This window comes from Epinephelus lanceolatus, chromosome 18, assembly GCF_041903045.1.
Source record: "Epinephelus lanceolatus isolate andai-2023 chromosome 18, ASM4190304v1, whole genome shotgun sequence".
In the NCBI taxonomy this organism is placed as follows: Eukaryota; Metazoa; Chordata; class Actinopteri; order Perciformes; family Serranidae; genus Epinephelus; species Epinephelus lanceolatus.
Window position 1 is genome coordinate 36,946,608 of NC_135751.1, and position 24,079 is coordinate 36,970,686.

General features: G+C 42.1%; 3 protein-coding genes across 4 annotated transcripts; 2 read left to right on the top strand and 1 right to left on the bottom strand.

The window, feature by feature from the left end:
• The first annotated feature begins 1,754 nt into the window (after positions 1–1,754).
• Positions 1,755–4,263, top strand: LOC144458573 (mitochondrial ribosome and complex I assembly factor AltMIEF1-like). 2 transcript variants are annotated; one of them, XM_078161066.1, is made up of 2 exons: positions 1,755–1,845; positions 4,014–4,263. In XM_078161066.1, the coding sequence occupies exon 2, from the start codon at positions 4,051–4,053 to the stop codon at positions 4,261–4,263; it is 213 nt and encodes a 70-aa protein (XP_078017192.1). In that variant the 5' UTR covers positions 1,755–1,845; positions 4,014–4,050. The 2 variants fall into 2 exon arrangements, with proteins under 2 accessions (XP_078017192.1, XP_078017193.1); XM_078161067.1 differs by having other exon boundaries at positions 1,758–1,849.
• A 351-nt stretch (positions 4,264–4,614) lies between these two features.
• On the top strand, positions 4,615–13,605 carry mief1 (mitochondrial elongation factor 1). Its single transcript, XM_033644019.2, has 4 exons — positions 4,615–4,761; positions 4,903–5,083; positions 7,213–7,484; positions 8,618–13,605. Exons 1-4 carry the CDS (start codon positions 4,615–4,617, stop codon positions 9,455–9,457), a joined length of 1,440 nt encoding a protein of 479 aa, XP_033499910.1. The 3' UTR covers positions 9,458–13,605.
• Positions 13,606–14,778: 1,173 nt separating this feature from the next.
• On the bottom strand, positions 14,779–22,897 carry napsa (napsin A aspartic peptidase). The gene is made up of 9 exons (XM_033644020.2): positions 22,715–22,897; positions 22,223–22,376; positions 20,785–20,908; positions 18,328–18,446; positions 17,978–18,177; positions 17,711–17,833; positions 16,045–16,189; positions 15,820–15,918; positions 14,779–15,541 (listed from the first exon to the last, which is right to left on the bottom strand). Exons 1-9 carry the CDS (start codon positions 22,780–22,782, stop codon positions 15,380–15,382), a joined length of 1,194 nt encoding a protein of 397 aa, XP_033499911.1. The 5' UTR covers positions 22,783–22,897; the 3' UTR covers positions 14,779–15,379.
• Between the last annotated feature and the right edge of the window lie 1,182 nt (positions 22,898–24,079).

The following is a 24,079-nucleotide window of genomic DNA, read 5'->3' on the forward strand; positions in this document are numbered from 1 at the left end:
TTACAAAGGAAAATGTGAAGAGGCCCATAATATAAAATAATACACTAATATATTTATATATTAATACTTTTTAATAAGAGGAACCATCAAAATATTTGCTAAAACTCAACTCAGAACGTGGCTCATTTTAGCTGAAATGTGTGGCCCAATTTACCTGAACACATTAAGGTAAATTGGGCCACTAACAAAAAATGCTTTTTCATGAAAAATAATTTTATTTAGCAAAACATTAGCATTATATCTGATGGAGGCCATCAGGACATGTATTATACATCATTATTTATATATGTACATTTGTTTTTTATTGAATTATCAACCTTATCATTGACAGTTAAGATTTGGTATGTCAGGGCACTCACCATGCAGTTCTCTGGAGCAGTCTCAATATGAGGCTTTGCCCCACCCACCATAGCAACCATAGACCAATCAAATCAATTGTTACATGTCAAGTACTGTTGCGGCAACAGTTTCAAATCATTTGCATTCATTGGCTGTTAACTTTTAAAGAGCTGAGACGCTCAAACGTTAAATGGCCCATTTTACCTGATGGCCCAATTTAGCTGATGTCACCCCTACATGATTTTGATATACAGATTTAGATATATAAAATGCTCTGGGCTAAATCTTTCCAATAACTAAGAATGTCACATGTAGATTTGCTCACACCTGCAAATCCATACAAACACTTGATGAAGCTGTAAGTGAAACGCGTTGCTCTATTAAATTCTCGATCCTCTTTCTGAGTCCTGTCTTGTGTGTGGTACTTAGCCACAATATATGTGTTTTTTTCTTTACTTCGCAAAGAAGGATTTAAAAAAAAAAATTAAAATCCAAAGAGCACGCTGTCAGGAAGCGTTTAATTAGGTGTATCAGACATTTTCACTGTTTATTTGTAAACACAGCTGTGATGTGCACAATTATACCACATTGTAGTATAAAACTACATCATTGGCACAGTGGAATACAACTTCAAGCAAAAGCCACCTAACATGACATCTTAGCAGTAACATCTTTGTCTCTTATAATAGATTGTAATTTGTTGTTTGCATTTGTATTCATATAGATATTCATCCTCTGCTAGCATTTAGGTATACTACTTTACAGCATTCCTTATTTAATACAGTCTTTAATTTTTACTTTCCATCCATCCATCCATCCATCCATCCATTCCGTGAGAGCTGTCTTTCCATATTATTGTCCTTCTCTCTTTTAAACTGGTCTTTGTGTTGTGTGCTGTTTGTATAGTCCATTTGTTTTCCCCGTGTGATTGCTTTTCCTTTATTTTTTATAATTTTTGCTATTTTTTTTGATTGTGAAACACTTTGGTCAGCTGTTATTATTGCTTTTAAATGTGCTTTATGAATAAATTTGGATTGGATAGGAACCACAAATGATATTTTAAGAGGAGACATCTTTTTTTCATTTTCCTGGTCTAACTCTATCTGCTTTCACAAAAAAAAAAAAAGACATTGCCGCTCTCTGTCTAAAATATTTTTCCATCACTTTATCTTAAATAATTTATTGCAATACCCAGAAGTAACCGTTACATCATAAAAAGACATTGACGGAGACACAAACATTGCATCATGTTTTTTTTTTTTTGCATCATGTAAAATTCATCCGATTTCTAAAATAGATATTTACAATAGAAATAGTCTAAAAATACGCTAAAAATGAATTTATAAATAAAAGTTTAATATGTGTAACTGTATTGTGTCGATAGTAACCCGGATGTACCGTTGAGTAGTAGACTATTTGTTTCCGGTTGCCACTGTCTCTCTGACCCCCGGCTTGAGCAGAGCCCTGCCTCTGTCTGAAGATTATCTTTGCTCTTATTTCTGAAACGTAGGTTGGTGTGTGTGTTTTTGGCTGTATGTTCTTGTCTGTTTGCCTCCTCTGTGTCCTCCGCTCTGTTTTTATGACTGCGTCTTATCAGCGAGGCTGGTTAAAGGTAAGGTCGTAGCCCAACAGCTAGCTAGCGTGCTAAGCTAACATGCTAGCCAGGAGTGAGCGAATGTGTGACTTTCCATGGAGCCAGCCATTTTCTAAAGACAAATGAGCCTCGGTGGATTACTTAGCCTTTGTTTTGCAATTAGTAGAGGCAATGGTCACACAGCAGGCGTTGGGGATCTGGGAGGTAGTGAGCCACGATGTGAAGCTAAGTGGGCACATTTGGATGGTTGCTAACCTTAGCAAACGCTACAGTCTGTGAGCTCTGCACCTGAGGGACAGTAGTGTGGTTGAGTGTGAAGAATTAGTGCCATCCAGCAGGCGACATGTGAACTGTAGAAATGAGCAGGCTGTTGTGCCCTCTGTCATAAAAGTGTCCAGCTTTTAATTGTGAAGTTAATCTACAACCTACTGTCTCTAATGCAGAGATAGGCTGCATAAATATGTGCTGCATGGGTCATGGATGAACTGTGGGATCATGTTTGCTTTGTGCATCCCTCCACACTACTATTTATAATACAGAACAGAGTGGTCACCAAATAAGGGTGAAAGGCAGGCAGCTTTCCTAAGGAGCTTTGTGCATGACTTCTCAGTGCAGTGCATAAACTGTTAAAATAAGTTAATCTCTACAGCAGCTCTTGCTTCCTGTCTCTCTCCACCAGACTCTCTGATTGTGACTTCATTTTTATTCTTTCATTTTTTACCAGTTACATCCTTCAATGAAAATCCAGCATGATGACCAGATTAACTTTTGTCCCATATGACCTTTCTATTATTTTAGACATGGTTGCATACATTCAGTTGAATACAGCCCAGTAATATTCAAACTGAATATTGTAGTGTTTTTTTTAATAAATATACACTCATTCAAAAGTTGGGTTGTTTACCAGTGTGTTACATCACCTTTTTGTTTGGAAACAGAGGACACTAATTATTGAAATTCTGAAAGTGAATTTCTTTCCCAGTTTGTTTGATATCAGTTGCTCCCCAGTCCAGGGCCTCCATTGCTGCATCATGTGCCTCATAACGCGCCACACATTTTCAATAGGAGACAGGTCTGGACTGCAGGCAGGCCAGACTGGTAGCCATAATCTTTTACGAAGAAGCCCAGAATAAGGAGGGACGTCCCCAGATAAGATGCTGTCTGGATGGCAGCATATGTTGCCCCAAAACCTGTATGTACCTTTCAGCACTCATGGTGCCTTCACAGGTGTGCAAGTTACCCATAATGCCATCATAGATGCTGGCTATTGAACTTTGTCTGGTAACAGTCTGGATGGTCCTTTTCCTCTTTAGCCTGAAGGACTTAAAATCTATACTTTCCAAAAACAATTTGAATGTGGACTCGTCAGAGCGCAGCACGTTTTCCATTCTGTGTCAGTCCATCTCAGATCAGCTCGTGCCCAGACAAGTGGGCACCGTTTGTGGATGTTGTCGATATCTGGCTTTCACTCTGCATGGTAGTCTTAACTTACATTTGTAGATGCAGCGATGAACTGTGTTTACCGAGTTTTCAAAAGTGTTCCTGAGCCCATTTATCTTTTATACAATGATTAGATTTTCATCGCGGTGTCATCTGAGGGATCAAAGGTCACGTGTATTCAGCACTGGTTCCCAGCCTTGCCCCATACGTTCGGAGATTTCTTTGGATTATCTGAATCTTTTGTTGATATTATAGAATATAGATTGTGAAATCTATAAATGCCATGCAAAGGTGCTTTGGTAAATGTTGTTCTTAAACTATTGGGCTATTTGCTGACACATTTTTTTATGAAGTGACCATTTTTGCTCGTAAACAGCTGAGCCTTTCTATGCTGCCCCCTCTATAGCCAATGATTATACTTTAATCTGTTCCCAGTTAACCTGTTCACCTGTGAAATGAGTGTATATTTTCCAAAACTTATCAGTTTGAACATCTCGTCTCTGTACTGTATTAAACTGAATACATGTTGCATGACATTTTACACAGCGTTCCAACTTTTTTGGAACAGTAACATGATGCAATTTTGCTATCTGTTTGCATCAGTCCCTTCCTCACATGACTTCTGCTCTCCTCCTCCCAGGTGCCAGGGTGTCCCCCCTCTCCATGTGTGGTCCCTAATGGGCGGCTGGTCTCGCAGTGCCGTGCTGGAGCTGTACCGGGCGCTGCTCCGTGCAGGGCGTCACCTTCAGTACACTGACCGCAATTACTATCGTCGTGCTGTGGCCCGCGAGTTTCGCCGCTGCCAAGCCCTGACGGTACCTGAAGACAAGGAGGACGCGCTGAAGAGGGGCCAGTTCTTCCTCAACAGCCGACTGGGTGGGCTTATGTAGGGGGAAGGGGTCACAGGTCATCTGGAGGTGGATTAAAGGTCGTCTGGAGGTGTATCTCCCAGGTGGGTGTGCAACTAAGAAAATAGTCTTGTCAGTGAAAATGTTTAGATATGAGACATTCTTTGTGGGGGGTGGAGGGCTGTTTAATTTTGTAGGACAGGGCAAAGATCGCAGGTCATGAGTATGACCATGTTGAGTGGGATTACTCATAGATTTCCTCCTGTGGGTGTAATATTAGATCAGTGCCTCTGAGCTAAGCAGAAAAAGAAAAGACCTTCATCTGTCCCTGTCCTCTCTCTACCAGTGTCCCTCTGTCTTACTCTCTTTATCTCCTCTGTGTTCAGTGGCAGGATGGCGGGGGTGAATGGAGACCGTAAAGGGAAGAAAGATGACAATGGGATCGGCACAGCCATTGACTTCATGCTTTCCAATGCCAAGCTGGTGCTGGGAGTGGGAGGAGCAGCCATGCTCGGCATTGCAACGCTTGCTGTCAAAAGAGTAAGTGAGAAAAGATTTAATGTCGACTTTCAATTTTCTCCACACCCCTCCTCTCCCTTGTATGATTAAGGGATAAAAACTCTGACTAAAGCATCCGTACCAACACGAACAATGTGCACACAATTATTCTTTGTTGTGCAGATGTATGACCGGGCCATAAGTGCTCCCACCAGCCCCACCGGTATGGAGCCGACAGGAAAGAGAAGCTGGGAGGAGCCAGCCTGGATGGGTTCGTCACCACGGGTGCTGAACCACGACATGAAGTCCACAGTTAGCAGGTCTCTGCAGTCTCTGCCCACTTCCTCACATGCTTTTGAACCAGGTGAGGAACACAAAGTGCCCTTTGAAAGTTTAATAAGTCTCATATCAGTGATCACGTTTACATGCACGAAATATTCAGTTTTTTATATTTATTTCACAAAATGAAACAATATTCTTACTAAGCTGTTTACGTGACCAATGAAAAGGAATATTCCACTAATATTTCTGTTTACATGCAGCTGTGCATACTTACATTAACATGCCCTTACATGTCGTTAATCTTGTCAAAGTATGGAGAAGTATAACGCCTGGAGCTGCTTGTGCCATTTTGCTTCTTTCATAGATTTGTTGGACCGTGCAAACACACCTTTTCTCTTTCACTCCTTCAACCACCTTCTTGATAAGGTTGCTGTTGTGATATTTGTGCAAATCCAAAACCTGCCAGTCTTTCATATTGTTTAAGAGCAGCTGTGTTTTTCCTTCTGACCAGAACAGCTGTTTGACCCAGCTGTTTCTTAATTTGGTCCAACCTGTCAATGGTGTAATCAGGACCCAGCAACTCATGCCCAAGGATGGGACAATTTTGGGACAAGATTTTTGAGACATTTTCATACACATGTCATAAAACCATAGACCCAGAGCCACAGTTGGCATTATTGGGCGCGGTGACATCTCATTAGCCCTTTTTAGACAGGAGTTGTGCAAATTTGCAGGAAAGCCTAATCCAGTCTTTTTTCAGCATTGGCAGTATAAAAACAAAATCGGGGAGTGCGGCAAAATGCCGCCTGCCTACTTTTTCGGGGCAATGGGGGGCGTGAGCAAGTAACAAAAAGTGTAGCTCAGCGTGTGACGTAAACAGTGACGTGGGAGGGAAGCCGCGGCTGGTCAGTCTATCGGGGATTCTCTCATAAGTCGGCCTGTTCTTCACCGTCCCCGTCATCTGACGGTTAATGGCCTCTTCGTTTGCGAGGGCAAGGAGGGCGCGCAATTCCTTGTCTCCCCAGTTGCTCATCTTTACAGTGTCTGTCAGGTTTGTGTTTCCCTCTTGCTACTAGCTGCTCGCTAATTCCTGCTATCAGCTGTTTCCTGTTTATCCACCGCCAGTGGCTCGCACATGCGGCGTCATCAACAGCTCCTCCCACAAGTCTTCAACAGCCCCTCCCGTTGTGGAAGGCCGCCTCGGTCTGTTTAAACTAAAAGGGTACCTCGGATCAACTCGCCAATCCGGCTCTGTGTGTCTAAAAGCTCGCAGCTTGCCGGCAAAACGGCCCAACATTCGCTGAAAATCTGGCAGTGTAAAAGGAGCTACTGTGTACATCTGGAAGTCTAATCTGCCCCCTCTGTTTGAACACTGGGTCAGTGATGTCATGGCTCACTTCAAGTCATAAAAGCTCAGATATACCACTCATGGATCAGTCAATGAATTCCATAAAGTATGGCAACCATTCCTGGACTATTACAATAATGTCTATACTTAAAGAAATGTGATTTAATGCCTATGTTTGCCTGTTATAGTATGGAAATAGAATATTGCCTCCTCCATTCTGTTGCTGTTTATCACTTGCAATACCTGATTATTATCACAAGTCTATCTCGACTCTATGTATTTTGTATATTCGTGTGTGTTAAGTGTAATTAGCGGCGTTCATTTGTTTGTCTGTGCAGGCCAGACTTGGGGAGGGGTGGGGTGGATTTGGATGTTTTGAGTTCAGAGTGTATGTGTTCCATGTTACTTGTTTCTTTGTTGGTCTAAAAAGACAATAACATTGAATAATAATAAAAAATCCATTTGATATGCATAGAATTGATACGCAGTGGAATATCATTGTGCATGTGAACGTAGTCACTGTCTTTTTTGATGCAGTATTGACCAGCCTCTTATGTGGTTTTAGACTTTCAGCCAGTTTCCATTTTATCTGTTGACAGACAGCCTATTTGGAGGATTCTTGCTCTTCCTTTACAGTGGGTGTTGGCTCTCTGTAGTGCTGTAGTTTTATATTAGTTTGATATGAAGTAGTCGATTAATTTAGTATCTGTAGATTAATATTTTGAAAACACCTCCAAGCCTTTACTGTTTTTTAATCTTAACCTGCTACCTTTCCGTCAGTCATTATTTGAAATGGTGGAAGATAGAAGATTGCAATATTCTCCTGCATCTGTTTAACTTCCACTTGCTCCTGATCTCCCCAGACTGTCTGCGGAGGGCTCTGGGTCGAGCTGCGGTGGGAGGCAGCGGTGCCACTCAGTCAGACCTGCAGCGGGCCCGGATGCGTCTGTCGCTGCAGGAACATCTGTGGGAGTTCTACCAAAATAACGTGAACATCCCCTCGGAGGAGCAGGCTCTGGCTCGGAGAGCAGCGCTGGACATCTGTGCCGAACTCAGAGTGTTCCTTCACGCCAAACTGCCCGACATGCCGCTCAGAGAGATGTACCTGAGTGGCAGTCTGTATGATGACCTGCAGGTGAGAGGTTACACACACTCTGTCCTACCTTTAGTTAAAGGAGACAAGTTTTTATTTTATATGTTTTATTAGGGGTAGGTGATAAATCGATTACACTTGATATGCGACGTGGTTACAGATGAATATTCTGTTAACTGCTAACATCGAACTGTTGACCAGAAGCTTCAAGGACACAGCAAAAACATCAACACTTCCTGTTTAAGACAAGTTCTTCAGAATAAAAGCACCAGTGATTCTGCTTTTATTTTATTTTGTTGTAACAATACTTTAACTTTGTTATCACAGTACTTAATTCATCTTTATTGTGACATTACTTAACATAATTGTTACAGTACTTTACTTAACTTTATTTTAAGAATACTATATTTAACTTTACTTTGACAGTACTTAGTTAAACTTTATTATAATATTACATTATTAAACTTTACTTTAACGGGGGGGCGTCGGTAGTGTAGTGGATAGTGCCGGCGCCCCATGTACAGAGGAGATGCCTCGCTGCAGCGGTCACAGACTCGACCGACAGTACTTTACTTAACTTTATTTTAAAAGTACTTAGTTTAACTTTATTTTAAAAGTACTATATTTAACTTTACTTTAACGGTACTTAGTTTAACTTTATTTTAAAAGTACTATATTTAACTTTACTTTAACAGTACTTTACTTAATTTTATTTTAAAAGTACTACTTTACTGTAACGGTACTTAGTTTAACTTTATTTTAAAAGTACTATATTTAACTTTACTTTAACGGTACTTAGTTTAACTTTATTATAACAGTACTTTATTTAACTGTATTGAAACAATAGTTTACTTAACTTGGTAATTTAACAGTACCTTATTTAAGTTTATTGTAACCATAGTTTATCTAGTATTTTAGTATTTAAAATGTTGCAATATTATTTATTTTTATGCCATATAGCTCAGCCTTGTATTATCCCTGTATTATATATCTAACAATAATAATAATAATTAATAATAACAATAATATATAATAATTAATAATATTTTAATTTTCATCTCTCCGTCCATCCCAGTTACCTTTTATAGTTAGGTAATTGTGAGACAAGACTTAGTTTGCAAAATTTTGCAGCCTGTCATGCTTTCTTCAGTTTAATCCTGTTCCTTCATCTGTAGGTGGTGACAGCGGACCACGCCCAGCTCATGGTGCCTCTGATCTTGGAGAAGAACCTGTGGTCGTCCGTCCCTGGGGAGGACACCATCATGAACGTCCCAGGTTTCTGGCTCGTCCGCAGGGAGAACTTGGAGTATTTCCCACGGAACAGCAGCTACTGGGACCGCTGCATGGTCGGAGGTTACCTCTCTCCTAAATCAGTCCTTGAAGTGTTTGACAAGCTTGTGGCGGGCTCGATCAACTGGCCGGCTATAGGGAGCGTCCTCGACTACATCATTCGTCCTGTCGTTCCCTCAGAAACACTGACCCTGGAGGTGCAGTACGAGACGGACCGGAAACTGTACGTGGACTTCTTACCGTTACTTGTGATGGAAGACGGAACCTCACTGATCGCCAAACCACATCGACTAGCTGCAGAGCGCCATGAAAACCTGTGGCGGCAGAGCTTCCGCGTGGCTGAGACGGCACGACTCAGGGCCCTGGACCAGGAGGACGGAGGCTGCCGATGCGCCTGCCTGAAGCTGGCGAAAGCCGTGTGCAAGCTCAACCCTGCCCTTAACCGGCTCAACGCCAGCCAGCTCACCAACGCCATCTTGTTGCTGTGCGAAAAAGAAGGCGACTGGACCCAAGAAGCGCTGGCTGACCGCTTCCTTCAACTGCTACGAGCGCTGGTGGGACACCTAGAGGCCGGGAGGCTGCCGTGCGCCCTCAGCCCTAAAGTTAACTTATTCTGTGAGCTGACTGCACAGGAAGTAGACGAGCTGGGGTATACACTCTACTGTGCCCTCTCAGATCCCGAGGGGCTGCTGAGAACTGCTGTGGCACAGCCGCCCAACCCCTGACAACCTCGAATACAAACGTCACTACACGGCAACATGGCATTGAAACATCAAACACTGTTGTGCTGGCAGTGGTGACCTCGAGCCGTAATGAGGTCCCTGAGGGGGAAAAAACAACTGCATGGATTCATCCTCTCTCCTGAAACACTCGGTCTCTTCTGTCTTAACCGCCATCAGTGAGAAAACAGGATACACACAGTAGCAGTTATCTGTTGAGTCTTGACATGAAAGCTGTATGTGGTGTGATACTATTTTAATCTCATAAGAAAGTGAAGGCCCGTTTGAATCCACGGCTCTCACTAAAGCCACTGTATTAATGAAGTTAAAAGGCGTCATGCTGCTACGGCTCTAATACATCGGGATTAAGTCTAAACAGACGGGAAATACATGACGTCTGAGATACAGTTTGTACATCTGCATCATAATGAGCTCTTTTTAACTGGTTGGAGAGTTTCAGGAGGACATGCCATTAAATGTTGTCCACTCTGTTTTGAGATAGGTCCAACTCACTGTGTCAAAGAGTAGTGTAATGTTGATCTTGTGTAAGCTAATGAATTGTCAGTCAGCCTAAAGAGACGCACTAACTGTCTTTTCTCTCCGTTTGGTATCAGATATAATCTTAAAGGTCCAGCGCGTAGGATTTAGTGGCATCTAGTGGTGAGGTTGCAGAACTGAAACTTATCCCTAGTGCCAAGCCTGTCGGAGAGAGCTAGTGTAGAACAACATGGCGGACTTGTATGTAGATATAAACCAACAATCCTTATTTAGCGATGAATATTAAATACCATTTCTGCCAATAGATGCCCCTAAATCCTACAAACTGGTCCTTTAAACGCTGCTGGTGTGAAGTCAGGGTTTTTGTCAGAACTTCATTAATACAGTGGCTGCGTTTAAGATGTATGCTTTCCATATCTGCAGGGATCTGCATAAAACGAACATTAGGCTGTGATTGGAATGTGTGCAGCTTGCATGTGTTACCTAATCTAGAAATCAAACAGGTGAATATACACTGAGTTATATGTCGATGTCTATTTGTAATACTTCAAACTCACCATTCAACTATGAATCAGAAGTAAAGTTGAATCCACAAATGGAATATGCTTGAGTTAATGGAAATGTGAAGTTTTCTGGTTTGTCGCTGATCATGAAATTTGAACAATGTTTCCATGTGACTGTGTCTAATACAGAGCTGCTCTTTGTTCGTTACGACAAGGAGGTCTCTTATTCAGTCTCACATTTGTTGCTGTGGGTCACAGGTCTGATATGCTTTATTATCTTGTTTCTTTAATGACCTCCATCACGGGTTATTTTGCACTGTCATGATGTTAGTAAGGTGGTCCAAAGTGTCTCAGTGGGGCAGTCAGAAAGTGCTTTAGCCTACTGGTTGTTGCTTTAATTTAAAGTCCAGTTTCCTCCACGTTATTATTTGGGGTGCAGACACTGGCAGCCCAGTATCTCTGGCTGGACATTCAGTTCCTCACATACTTTGTTTTTTTAACCACAACACACTGCTGTAAACATGGTACTTTTGTCATATCATATACATGGACGTTTTTCATTTGTTGGATTAGTATCAGTATTAAAGGGGTATTTTTCAACCTGGACCCTATTTTACCATGTTTTATGTGCGACTAGTAGAGACAACAAGTTTTGAAACTGGTCCAGTGTTGAGTGAGAGCGCTGCAATGAAATCCCTACAGGCAATTGTGTTTAAGTCCACTTAAAGTGTTTGTTTTTGCCAATGACAGGCTAAAGCTGTTACTAAAAGTGTCTGACAACATTATGGAAATGATCCCTACAAATGTTTTTTCATGTGTTGCTGGTCTGTCTGTTATTTTGGCGAAGTCTCGTTCTGAAATCTCGTGAGAAGTGACTTGAATGGTGGAAATGTTAATGAGAGGTGGAGTGAGGAGTCCCAGGAAGAGTTTGTTGTGTTAGAATACAGACAGTGTAGCCTAGTGTTACCTAAAACATGGGTCTTGAATGTTTTTCTGGCCAAGTACCCCGAACAGCAGGGACCCTCTACTGCATAGTCATCTAGGTCATGGAAATGTTAAGCGCTAAATCGTAATGCAGAGTTTCTTGAAGACGTTTCACCTCTCAGTTCTACGTGACTGGTGCAGAGTCGCAGTCTTTAAACTCCATGTGTGCGACCCTCACAGAGTCGTTAAGGTCACATGTGAGTCGTTGACCCACCTGTCCATCGTGTGTGTCGTTAGGGTTAACGACTGTGAAACTCAGAGCTCACATGTATCCTCAACGACTCTGTAAGAGGTAACATCCACATGGAGTTGAAAGCCTGTGACTCCGCACCAGTCCGAACTGAAGAAGCCTCTTGGATGAGAGGCGACACGTCTTCAACAAACTCAAGTAAGTCCAGTTGCCTACGATATAGCACAGTAATTTACAGATTCATATTTTTAAACATCATGTTTGATAGTCTGGCAGCCTGTCCACGGTGTGCCCGCCTCTCGCCCAATGTCAGCTGCAACCCTGTTTCAGGATAATTGGCTACAGAAATGAAATTAATAAATGTTTTATTGGTAAATATACTTATGGAAGGCACATTTATTTAGCGTAGAGTAGCTCGCATGATTGCAGGAGGACTCATGGATAACAATTAGCCTATAATCAGCGTTGAGTACTGTAAATCAAATGATTTATATTTGCTAATAATATTTTGAACTCATGTTAATGTGCATTTTCACATCAATATGAATTTCAAACAATATGTTGGCAGCCCTCCTGCAGTTACTCTGAGTACCCCCCTGTTGAAAACCCGTGATCTAAAGGACTTGTTATGCCATGGCTGAATATGTAGCTGATTTCGGCAATGTGGAAAAAAGTACACAAAATTCCAGAGCGAGACTTCTACAAGCGAGGGGTAAAGAAAAACATTTTATTTCTCTGTCGGGATCATCTCCATAATGTTGTCAGTAACTTAAGATAACAATCTGAGCCTGTCAGTGGCAAAAACACGCACTTTTGGAGGACTTAAATCGACGATTCAGGGATTATATCGCAGCCTGTTTCACATCTTGCTTAATCCTGGGCCAATTTTAAAATCTATTAGTCACTCAGACTCAAAAACATCTTAAAATAGGGTCCATGTGGACACAATGCCACAGTTTTCTTAACAGTCAGGCTTGATTGCAGAGCTCGGAGCCTGTTACCTCTGTCATTCAGTATTTGTGTGAGTCCACATTAATCTCTGATTAACTTCTAGGTGCCCAGTCTGTCTACCATAAGGAGCCAGACGTGGATTAGCGCAGCATACTAGGCCATATCATGCAGTCCTGACCCTGCACAGAAGTGTTTGGCACCATATGTGTATAATAATAGTTTACAGGTGCTAATCTCCTCTAGATGATGATCTGATTGAGCGGGATCCACTCGTCGTAAAAAGCAGATTTGATAGCCGAGGTTTCTGATGCTAGATTAGCCTGCTGCTCGCTGTAGGTGTCAGCACGTGGAGTCGCTACAACAACAGCTGCCAGAAGTGGAGTTTGTGTCTCTCTCTGACTGACTATCCAAAATATGTTGTCTAAGAATAATCACATGGTTGCTTTTTGTTCTCACCTTTAGCCTTAGGATGAAAGTAATTGCAGTGATAATGGAGCAAGCGTCCCCTCATTTCTCAGTTTGTATGTAGTGTACAATATGGAGGGATTTGTTTCTAGGTCCGTCGTGCATTCAGTTAATAATCATCATCCAGATAATAACGGACAGACAGGTGAATATTTTTGTATTTATTGTACATTTGTAACCAAAAAAAGAGCCGATTATTTATTTGCATTCAATTCAACATGTAAAGTACCACTTCCTGTGCTTCATTAAGTGCTTTGTTCTGGATGTACTGATATAAAATGAATCCACAGTAGGTCCTTGTTTGCGTATTAGGCGTCTTCCTTTGCAGACCTAGTTTATGATACTGCTGTGCTGAAGGGAGAGGAGTCACTGTGCCACATTTGTAATGTCATTGTAAAACAGGAACCCAAAGTAGATCACTACCTCTACCTTGTGGAGTTCACACTAGCCATATGCTTCGCTGCATGCTGTGTATTTTCCCCCAGCTTTTTTTTTTTTTTAGTTCAGCTCTGGAGTTGAACGTGCAGCACTTTGTATACTTCATTAAATGTTAAAAATAATAACATTCATCTTTGTTTTTGTTTTTCTTAAGGAATCATTTAAACCTTTATTTATTTAAGACTCTGGAATCAATTGAGCAAAACCGTTGAATATGCAAACCACTTAAAATAAAACTTTACAACCTGAGTCAAATCCCAAGTCGTAAACTTTAAGTTTTGAGTCCTAAGCAAGTCATAATGCGCTCTTCACCAAATATATACCATTTAACAGCGGACTAATAATATTAAATTAACAAAAATCCCTAACAACGTTTTAAAAATGTGTACTTTCTTGTCACTGATTTATTAAAACTGCGACTGACCTTAATCGTAAAGAAGCATTTCACGTTCATTGCATATAACATTAACAGCCAGTCCGAGAACAGAATTAATTTTGTATGTTTCTGTCCTGTCTTGTCTCGTATTGGAAAAATTTCTTTCAACTTTCTTTAACCCAATTGGCTTGAGGGAAGGTGTCAAATATTTTCAAAGGGCTTAAGTCCAAGTCAAGTCACAACTCATTGGTGTTAAATCTAAGTCAAGTTGCAAGTCTATTTTATCGAGTCTGAAGTCTTTTTTTTTTTTCATTAAAGGGTTAATTGCAGGCAGACAAAACGTTAAAACCACTGACAGGTGAAGTGAATAACATTGACTGATTCATTACAATGCAGTGTTCTGCTGGGAAACCTTTGGTCCTGGCATTCATATGGATGCCCCTTTACGGACTCCAGTATCCCAGATGGTAGTAGCCCCCAGCAGGGCAATGCACCATGCCACACTGCAAAAACTGCTCAGGATTGGCCAAAAGAATGTGACAAAGAGCTCAAGGCATCGACCTAGCTTTCAAATTTCACAGATCCCAATCTGATCAAGCATCTGTGGAACAAACCAGTGCCCTGGAGGTCCTTTGTCCGGGCCTCGACAGGTCAGAGTCAAGTCCGATCTATCATCTATGATGGGGCCTCTGACCCGTTGAGGCCTGGAGACTGGACCTCTGCCAAATATAATTCTCAATTTATTAAATCAGTGTTAATATGATGCTTGAAGTTGAGGTTATTCTCCAGCCAGATACAAAGATATTTATACTGAAGCACTCTCTGGATTTGCAATTTGCCAAATGAATGTTGGACGATTTGGTGTGAGTACACTGAGCTTAGCACTAACTTGAAATGCAGTGAGACAATCAAACCCCATCCATTCAAAGTTCAACAAAACATTATTTATTTATTTAAAGCTTTATTCAGTGAGATTTGGTAATAAAATTCACATTGGCATATTAAGAGAAACATCCTGAGACCTTCAGAGTACAAAAGCAGCCCCCAATTAAAACATCTATTAGTACGCAATGGGAGCTGGAAAGGTGGTTCAGTTTTTAGGAATGAAACAAAATTACATCCCAAAATTTGAGGTGCATTTGTTCCCCCGAAACACCTACGTTACAAAAAATAAACTGCATATCAAAATGCATAGCTCTGACTGAAGATGAAGCTTAAATTAAAACCAAAAAAGGAGTGGAGGCAGTCCCTTTGTTCAGTGGCACAACACATCAGCACTCCTTGCTAACTGTGTTGAAATGGCTTTTAATGCAGCATCCAGCATGTAAACCTCATTATTCTAAGCAGGTGTGAGACGTTTGTGGTGAGCCAGGTCTAACAGTCAAATACAGCGACCATTAAATGCTTTTGATTGCTGCAGATGAGATGACGAAATTTAGCTTCGCATGGTGCAACTTTTGAAAGTCAAATAACCACCAGAAAAGAGAAGTGCAACATATTTGACACAAACAGTGTTCTGTAATCTACTTGGCCGGGGCAAAGCCCACACGGTCTGCGTTCCTGTCAAACACGGTGTAGTACCTCCCGATGAATACGTCTCCCAGGATCCACAGGGGCCCCGCGGGAGGCGGGATGTCCATGGCCATGAAGCCTGAGAGACAGATTGACATCCCCATCTGGGTCTCCTGCATCAAAGAGGAGACAGATGTTCTCAGTGAAAGCAAATATTTGTTTAGTTTTGCAAGGACACTCTAGAGCAGTGGTTCCCAACTAATTGACCCTTTGCTAAGTCCCGCCCCTGGATGCAGACTGGCCAATCATAACGTAGCATCAGCCTGGCTCAGACCAGGGTCCGACAACGACACAGACTGCAGATGCCTCAGTCTGCTTCTCTCTGGGGCGGGGCTTAGTGAGAGGTTTGTTGGTTGTGAATGTCGTCCATCTTGAGATTGAGTGTATCTACCTTTATGACATAATCCTCTCCAGTCAGGTTTAACATCTTCCCTCCGATGTTGAAGGAGACGACGGGCAGAGATGGGATCCTTTTACAGTCGATCCAGTACTAGAGAGGAGGGAGAGGAGGATGTGTTTAAATGATCTCGACAGACGATAAAGACAAAGCGAGCAATTCGCTCCAGTTAAAGTTTTAAACGTTACATCTGGGATACAAGAGTGCAGCATCATCTACCTCTCCCATCAGCAGGGGCAGCGCTCCGATGGCTTTGTGCAGCGCTCTGATTTCCTGCACAGGACCTACGATTAGGGACGTCCCCGTGTCGATGATAGCCTGGCAACTGGCCTTGCAGAGAGTCAGCTGGTTGCCAACTTCAACTCTGCAGGGCGGGTTAGAGAGGGGGCAGCAGCAGGGCGAGGCAGAGAGACAAGAGGTGACAATATTATGGAGAGGATCCCTTCAGAGATAGATCCTTTTGTTTAACCAGAAACAGCCCCGAAATCGTCATCCTAAACCAACTAGACTTCATTTAAACTAACATGATTTTTATCACTGTAAAGGCCCTGACACATGAAGTCGTCAACGCTGGGCCGTCAGTGAGCGTCTGTCGCCCTTGTCACTACGGTGTGTCCCACACCATTGCTCTTCATCAGCACCTGTTAGTTGTTTTTTTTTTGTTTGGGTGACGGTGGAGCCCGTCGTTGAATGAAATCACACAAAGTGAGGAAAGTAAACAAACAGCTCAAGTCGAGAGGGAGTGAGACCAAAACAAACTTGTAACATGAGGTAAGATTATTTTTCTTGAGCCATTGAGCTCTTTGTGTTATTGTTCACTGGCACACCGTAAATATACTCTGGATTGTGTTGTTGATGTGCTAACTAGCTGACTAGCTTCAAGACGGTTTTTCAGTTTCCATTTTCAATGAGGATTACAATATATCGCTGTCTGCTGGTGTGGAGTGTTATTTCCTCTCATGCATGCGCAGAAAGTATGTGCTGATTAGCATTCAGCCGTAGTCTTTGTGGTGTCTTCATGTGCAACTTTTACCACCAAGACAGAGGTGACGTGAGGTGATGCAACAATCGGCTTTCGTTGCCGCTAGATCTCTGAAGTCGGTTTGGTGTGTCTGGGCCTTTAACTCCCTTTATTAAAGTTGACATAAACAAAATAAAACTCACAAAAGCCATCTTAGTTTGTCTTTTAAGTGTTCCAACAATCACTGACTCTGGTTTGGTTGAAATGAACCCTTAATTCACCAAGTTAGATGTGAAAATGGAATTTGGTGGAATTGGTGATGGTGATTTTGAGGCTGTTTCTTTTTTAACTCAAAGGATCTTTCTCTTTAACAAAAAGGTCTATCTCCATAGGGATCCTTTCTATATTGTTGTCAGACACACAGAATAATAATGTGAGCCTGACAGTGGCAAAAACAAGCACTTTAAGTGGACGTGCATTGATCGGGCAAACATGCCCTGAGTGGTTACATGGCAGCCGGTTTCACTGCTGCTGGCTGAAACTCTCTTGCTCAACACTGGACCAGTGTCAAAAACAATAGTTCCCATTAGTCACTTATACACAAAACAGTGGGGAAAAGGGTCCAGGTTGCAAATTACAAAACTTACCCAGTAAGTTTTTGGTATGACCTATGTACCAAGATCTTTTCTGGCATCTGATTTATGTTGTAATGAACAAATATTCAAGAAAGAACAACTGAAGCTCATTGAGTTATTATTCATTGAAATGAGGACTGACCAGAAGTACAAGCTTTCCACATCAGTGGAGATACTATTATCAATAACCAATTGTGATGATGACAAACAAGGAACAGAAAGTGCCTCAACCTCAACAACACTATTCCACTTCCTCCTAACAATGACACAGCAAAACGTTCATTCTCACCCCTTCATCTCGATCTGCCAGTAGGCCTTTCTTGTGACGTTGACATAGTGCAGGTCTCCGGTGTAGTACTGAGGGTCTGTCCCGCCCAGCACTAGCTCTCCGCCTACTGCTGCTTTTGGGTCTCTAAGGGAAGCATTAACCACTGTGTTAACAAAACCTCCGCTTGTCACAACTGGGAAAACCCCACAGTTAGTGAATTAGGACATAACATACCACAAACTCTCTCTGACTGACAGTTCTTAAATGCTTCTTCTGTCAGACACCAACCTGCTGATGTAGAAAGAGAAAATGTTCTGAGGCAGCAGCTTGGCAGCCATGGCCGTGTCAAACACCGGGGTGACTTTAGCGACTGATATGGAGGGGTAGGCCATGCCCAAGACCCCGTCGAACCGTGCCACTGCAAATGTGATGCCAGGCTGCTTCACCGCTTCACCAAACTGCTGGCCAGGGATGGGCAGACCTGCTACCTGTGAGCAGCAGAGAGACGTCGACAGACAAAACAAAAAACTTTGAATGGATTGATAGGAATGGTGTGACCACCAAAATTTAGGAATGCAGTCAAACAAAGAGCTTTGTGAGTGAGCGAAGGAATGTGAGTGAGTGTGTCTCAAACTCACAGAGACTGTGTCTCCGCTGATGAAGCCAGACAAGCTGCCTCTGCCGTAGTGGATGGAGAACTCTGTGCCGTTCTTAACGAATGTGCTGGACTTCTTAGAGTTGTAACGACGATGCAGCCCTGATCAGAGAGGACAGTGGATCAAAATGGGAATGTAGAGATGGTTGTTAGTGATAATACACCATGACTCAGCCCCTCTAAGATGCTGCGATCACAACAACCAACTACTGCAATTGTTCTGCAATTTGACACATGATCGTACTTTCCCGTGAGTTTCATCAATCACAGCAGTCCCCCGCTCAACGTCCCCAAACTCACTTCCTTGTTTTCAGTTCTGATGACGTGTGCGACACAAACGTCCAACAAAAATGACTGCTTAAGACTGTGCAAAGCAATGCCCTGATGTTCTGCATGAAAAACAGCACAGGACAAAATTCTTATACTGTTTTGCACCGCTTGCATCGTTCTGGTGGAACACAAAGGAAAATTAATCGATTGACAAACACTTTTCTGCAGCAAAACACACCCAGAGACTAGCTGAAATACAGCGACAACAGACAAGACAAGTTTTGCATCAACAACTACTGCAAGTGCGCAGAGAATCAAGGTGAGATAGATCAAATATGCAGGGTTAGTGGTACATTAGTGTAGCATAAGCAGCGCGGTTTTATTCTCAGTGGAACAAGTTGCCTTTGATTTTTAATGAATTAAACGAATAAAATGTGCCACTATTTTTGCAATTTTCCCTTGCTCTCACAATTTCATAGCAAAAAAAGTGCAATTTTTAGAAAAGCTGCCATGAAATCGGACATTTTAAGCCGCAACAATCCAAAAAAAGCCTGCAAAATCCTTGAGGGACTGATTCACAGTTTGAAACATAGCCAGCGGTGTAGCACACGCCCCCTGGAATCTCATTGGCCATCACTGGTGTCCCCCCCATACCGGACTCAGAAGGTAGATGGCTTGTTTGGATCAGAACCTTTGCCATAATGTGACTGTTAACATTTCCTGTTGGAAAGTAAGGAATACAAAGAGAAGCAAAAGGACCACACAGAGACATGGTTGTGCCTCTTTCAGTCTGGGGTCTTGTCCCTTTGTAGGAGAAGTGGGGGCCTTTTACACGTTTATGTTCAGTGGCTACATGTCTTATAATCTGTCAATATCTGTAGGCTATTTGGAGTTGCAAAAAAAGCAGCTATTTATCAATATGAGAATATTTAATGTTGTTTATTTCACATTAATTTATTGTTAGGGCTTTAAATTGAAGTCTTAACACATTTTGACTGATTTCCTAAAGGCAGGCGACGATCTGAAACTAAGAATTAGTAATCAAGAGGCTATGAAGGGAAGACTAACCTGACTGGAGCTGGCTGTCAATGGATCATAGATCTGATAGCTGCGTTTGTAGTTTTATGTGCAGAAAAAAAATGTGTTGATACAAGGCATCTAAATATCTTCCCCAAATGGTTCAAAGGCGTACGAAAAGGTGTCTACAAGACATCCTAAAGTGATCATCGGCAATGAAGAACTGCTTTGCTTCCTGTTATACATTAACTGGTCAACAGATGATTTTCTTTTGCTAATGCCAGTGACTGTAGTGTGTTCAAATGCAGCTGACACAGGGTGACGTGAGGCGACGTAGACGACGCAACAGTTGGATTTTGTCACCGCTAGTTCTTTGATGTCGGTTTGGTGTGTCCGCACCTTAAGTGACCAAAAAAGGTGTTCACCAATAACACAGACTATCAGGCTCCTACAGCCCCCTCCTTTAATCTGTGCCCAGTCTGCCCTCCGATTCAAAAGTTTTTACAGTGATTTACTTTAATTTTACTCACTTTTTTTTTTTTTTTTTTTTTTTTTAAATTTACCTTTTCATGTCTCGGATTCAGATTTTGCTTTTTCTTGTTAATTTCCTTTTTCTAGATTTATCGAGCCTTGTTAGACGGAGCCTGAGACAACAGATTTATCATTGTCAACAACTGCTTCACTGTAATTGTTGTGCACATGATAAGAATAAACTAGAAATTGGTTTGCCGTCAGCGTGATTCCCCATGTGACCACTTGTCTTTCACACTGTTCAAAGCCACTTTGGCCTTTAAATGCAGCTGAGATTAAAGTTTGGTTTTAAATCCTCTTTTTAATGGGACACAGAGACGCTCCTTTGTGTAACGTTTGAACTTCCCCTCCACTTACTGTACATTGTAATGAAACAGTGTGCTGCATTGTGATTACATCATTGCCAGAATGCTGACTTGTGATGTTAAAATTGTCCTGAATTTATACTGAAGATACTTAAACATTTATACTGAAACAGCCCTGAGATGCAGCAGACTAGAACAAGTGTGATATTTTAGGCACTGTTTGGTAAATACAGCGAACATCTTCCAGGAAGGAGCCAGCAGACACACATATAGAGCTGTTAAATGAGTCAGTTCCCCCCAAAAGTCCCCGCACTCACAGCAGGCCACATCAAAGAAAGAGCAGTGAATGGAGGGGACCCAGAGGTTGGAGGAGCCGGTGTCAAACAGCACAGTGAAGTTCTGTGGAGGGGTGCCGATGCTAATCAACCCGTAGTACTGAGCCTGAGGAGACAAAAAAGGTCACAGGAAACACTGAGATCTGCTGTGAAACAGGCTCTTTCTGATTCCATGCCAAGTTATTTTACTAAACAGGCAAAAACAGTGATTTCATCCCATGGTACGGTATTTACTTAATCATTCCCTCCTGTTTTTCATACTGCTTCAATATTGAACTTTTTCTGACCCACAGCACCTTGTGTAACTATTAACTCTTGGATAAGTGAAGAAGTGTGCTGGACTTTAAGGAACCGCGGGAAAACTGTTTAATTTTCAGAATGTGAAAAAATGGAGAGGTCCGATCCACTTTCTAAAGTGGGATTTATACTTCTGCGTCAATCGAAACTGACTGAGTCAGCGAAGAGCCAACACTGCAACCTACGCCATAGCTTGACGTGCACCTTCCCAGAAACGTAACTCCTCCTGTCTGTTTGTGTAAGCTGAAACCATTTCCCTCAGTGGAAACAAAGCTTTTATTTACTTTTATTTCACAGATAAGAAACAATAAATTGTGAAGACAATAAAGCCTCCAAAAAATAGCATTGTAAGTCTTGTGTGTGATTTATCCTGGCTTCATATGAGCAGAGGAAATCTCCGCTAGCTGCTAGGCTAATTTATACAATGTAAAATGCCATAGGCTTGTGCTAATAACGTTAGCATGTTGTATTTGTTTGGAAACCGTGTTTAGTATAAGACAGTTGTTTTGTCAGTGAACTTTGTGAGTTGTAATGGAGCCAAATTATGTGCCGTTACCTTTGTTAAATGTTGCTGTTGTCTCTGGCTTCATATGAGTACAGGAAATGTCTGCTAGCCACTAGGCTAATTTATACAATGTAAAATGCCATAGGCTTGTGCTAATAACATTAGCATGTTGTATTTGTGGGGAAAATGTGTCCAGATAAAGACAAGTGTTTGTCTGTGAATGCTGCGAGTTATAGTGAAGCTGATTTGTGTACTTGTGTTTGAAACTGTCTCTATTAAGCCATGTTTAATGTGTGTTTAATGTGTGTTTTGAAACTAAACTTTACAGCAATTCACAGAAAACCTGCTGCTGACCAGTGTAGGAGGTGTAACTGCAGAGTGACACAGACACACCACCGCACAAGTATAAATGCTCACAGTGGCGTAGGGTCTGCACAGAGCTGACGCACAAGTTTGAATCCCCCTTAAAAGGTGCAGGGGACATGTCCACCGTGTCCCTCCCATAGCTTACGCCCCTGCTGCCCACACACACTATAAACCTCAATGAGCTGCTGTTAACATCAGAGGGAGGGGATGGCTTAATTATCATTATGAGGTTAATACTGCATGTGTACATACATCCATGAAGTTGGTCAGCCTCTCTACAGGCACGTTGGGGGAGGGAGAGCTGTCCTGTGCTCCGCTGCTCTGCGCCAAAGCCCGGAGATCCTCCAGAGACATCCCGTTATCACTCATCAGGCGGCGGAGGCTTCTGGTTTTATGAAGGGGGACTCTGAAATTAAGCATTAATCAATTAAATATCACGGGTACAAACATGCGCGTGCGCAAAAAGACTGCTTCCTCATGTTCGCACAAACTTTCATGCAAATTATGCAACTGTACAAAATGTTGAGCCAAACTTAAGTTTCGGTGCAGCATTGTTGCAGGTTACAGTTTGAACATTAATTGGAGGCACGTGGGGACGTCATGAAACAAGGAAGCCAGTGCACGCGCGCGCTCACATTAACCTGCATTGACTGGAGCGCACATCTGTTGCTATATGAAGTGATACAGGATGAACATACAGCTTGACTCTAGCTGCCACAACATCAGCTGATAAACAGTATTTACCTGAAGATGGCGGCGCTTTGTGTTACCAGCAGCGCCCCGATGAGATAAAACATCTTCAGCCGTGTCATCTCCGTCCTCTGGAGGAATAACACACACTTTTAACTTGTTTCCGTTACTAACACGAGCTCCAACACACACCTCCGCTCCAGCTGACGCAGAAAGCCAAATGAAAGCGCTTCGGCAATGTCCGCATTTACTCGGTTTCCCTCGTGACGCATCTCGGTGATTGGAGGGAAATAATCAGTGCGGTGTTCTGATTGGTGGAAGAGGATATCAATCATCCAGCATTACACACCGGTGCACCGAGGTCTCTACAGGGTCACGAGTTGTTGTGACTGTGGAATGAATGATAGGTCATATTGTGTTAATGTTTGAAAGTCCAGCTACATTTAACAGATAACATTCTTCATACAGTTTACTGAATACCTTTCTACAGATAATCTCTAAACCTAAACACACAGACTGAAGTACAGGTAAGTAAGTTTAGTAGCCATATATATGTCAGTATGTTTTTGGCCTCTGCTTAATCAAATGTTGTACTTCTGGTGAAGAATTACTTGCATTTGGGAAGCCTAATAAATGTCAAATGTCAAATTAACACGGACCAACCAGGCAGACACACAAAAAGACCAAAAAAAGAGATGCAAAGGAACTGCAACAAGACAAACTACAAAATGGGCAAAACAACCATATAAGACACACAATTATCTCAAAGACACCCACACAACTACAAGAAAATGCAAAAACTACCTCAAAGTCTGTAGTCTTTCACACAGAAATCCCACTATAGGGCTGCTATAAAGTCCCTGCACCTCACACCTGCCCTGTTTTGCTTGGTTCAATCAAACTCAAGTTCATTTGCCCCCTCAGTGCGGTTCGTTTGGGCAGGTGTGAACACAGCAATCACACTCAGGTGTGCACCAAAACAACCGGACTGAGACCTTCTTGAAGAGGTGGTCTCAGTCCGGTTACAAACAAACTCTGGTGCGGTTGGTTTGTGGTGAGAACATGATCCGACCTGGATGTGAAGCAACTGCAGTCACATGACACATTGTTTGGGTTAAACATGAGCATGTTACAGTCCTGGAGGATTATTAATGTGCACCTCCTCCTGTACTGCCTTAATATGCACATTCAGCACATCCAATGCATCAAAACATTGTTTTCTAGCTGGAGCCGCGCCTCGTTTTCAAACTGTATGGTTTGACTAAAATGAACAATGACAGCAATATAGTCCACGATGAGCAGCGCTAAAATCAACCTGCGTAGTTGTCCCTCCATTGTGACATTAGAAAGTGTCACATTTATCTTGCAAGTGTACTCTTCTTCAACGTTTGCTTTACTTCCTGGATTTTTGACCAATCA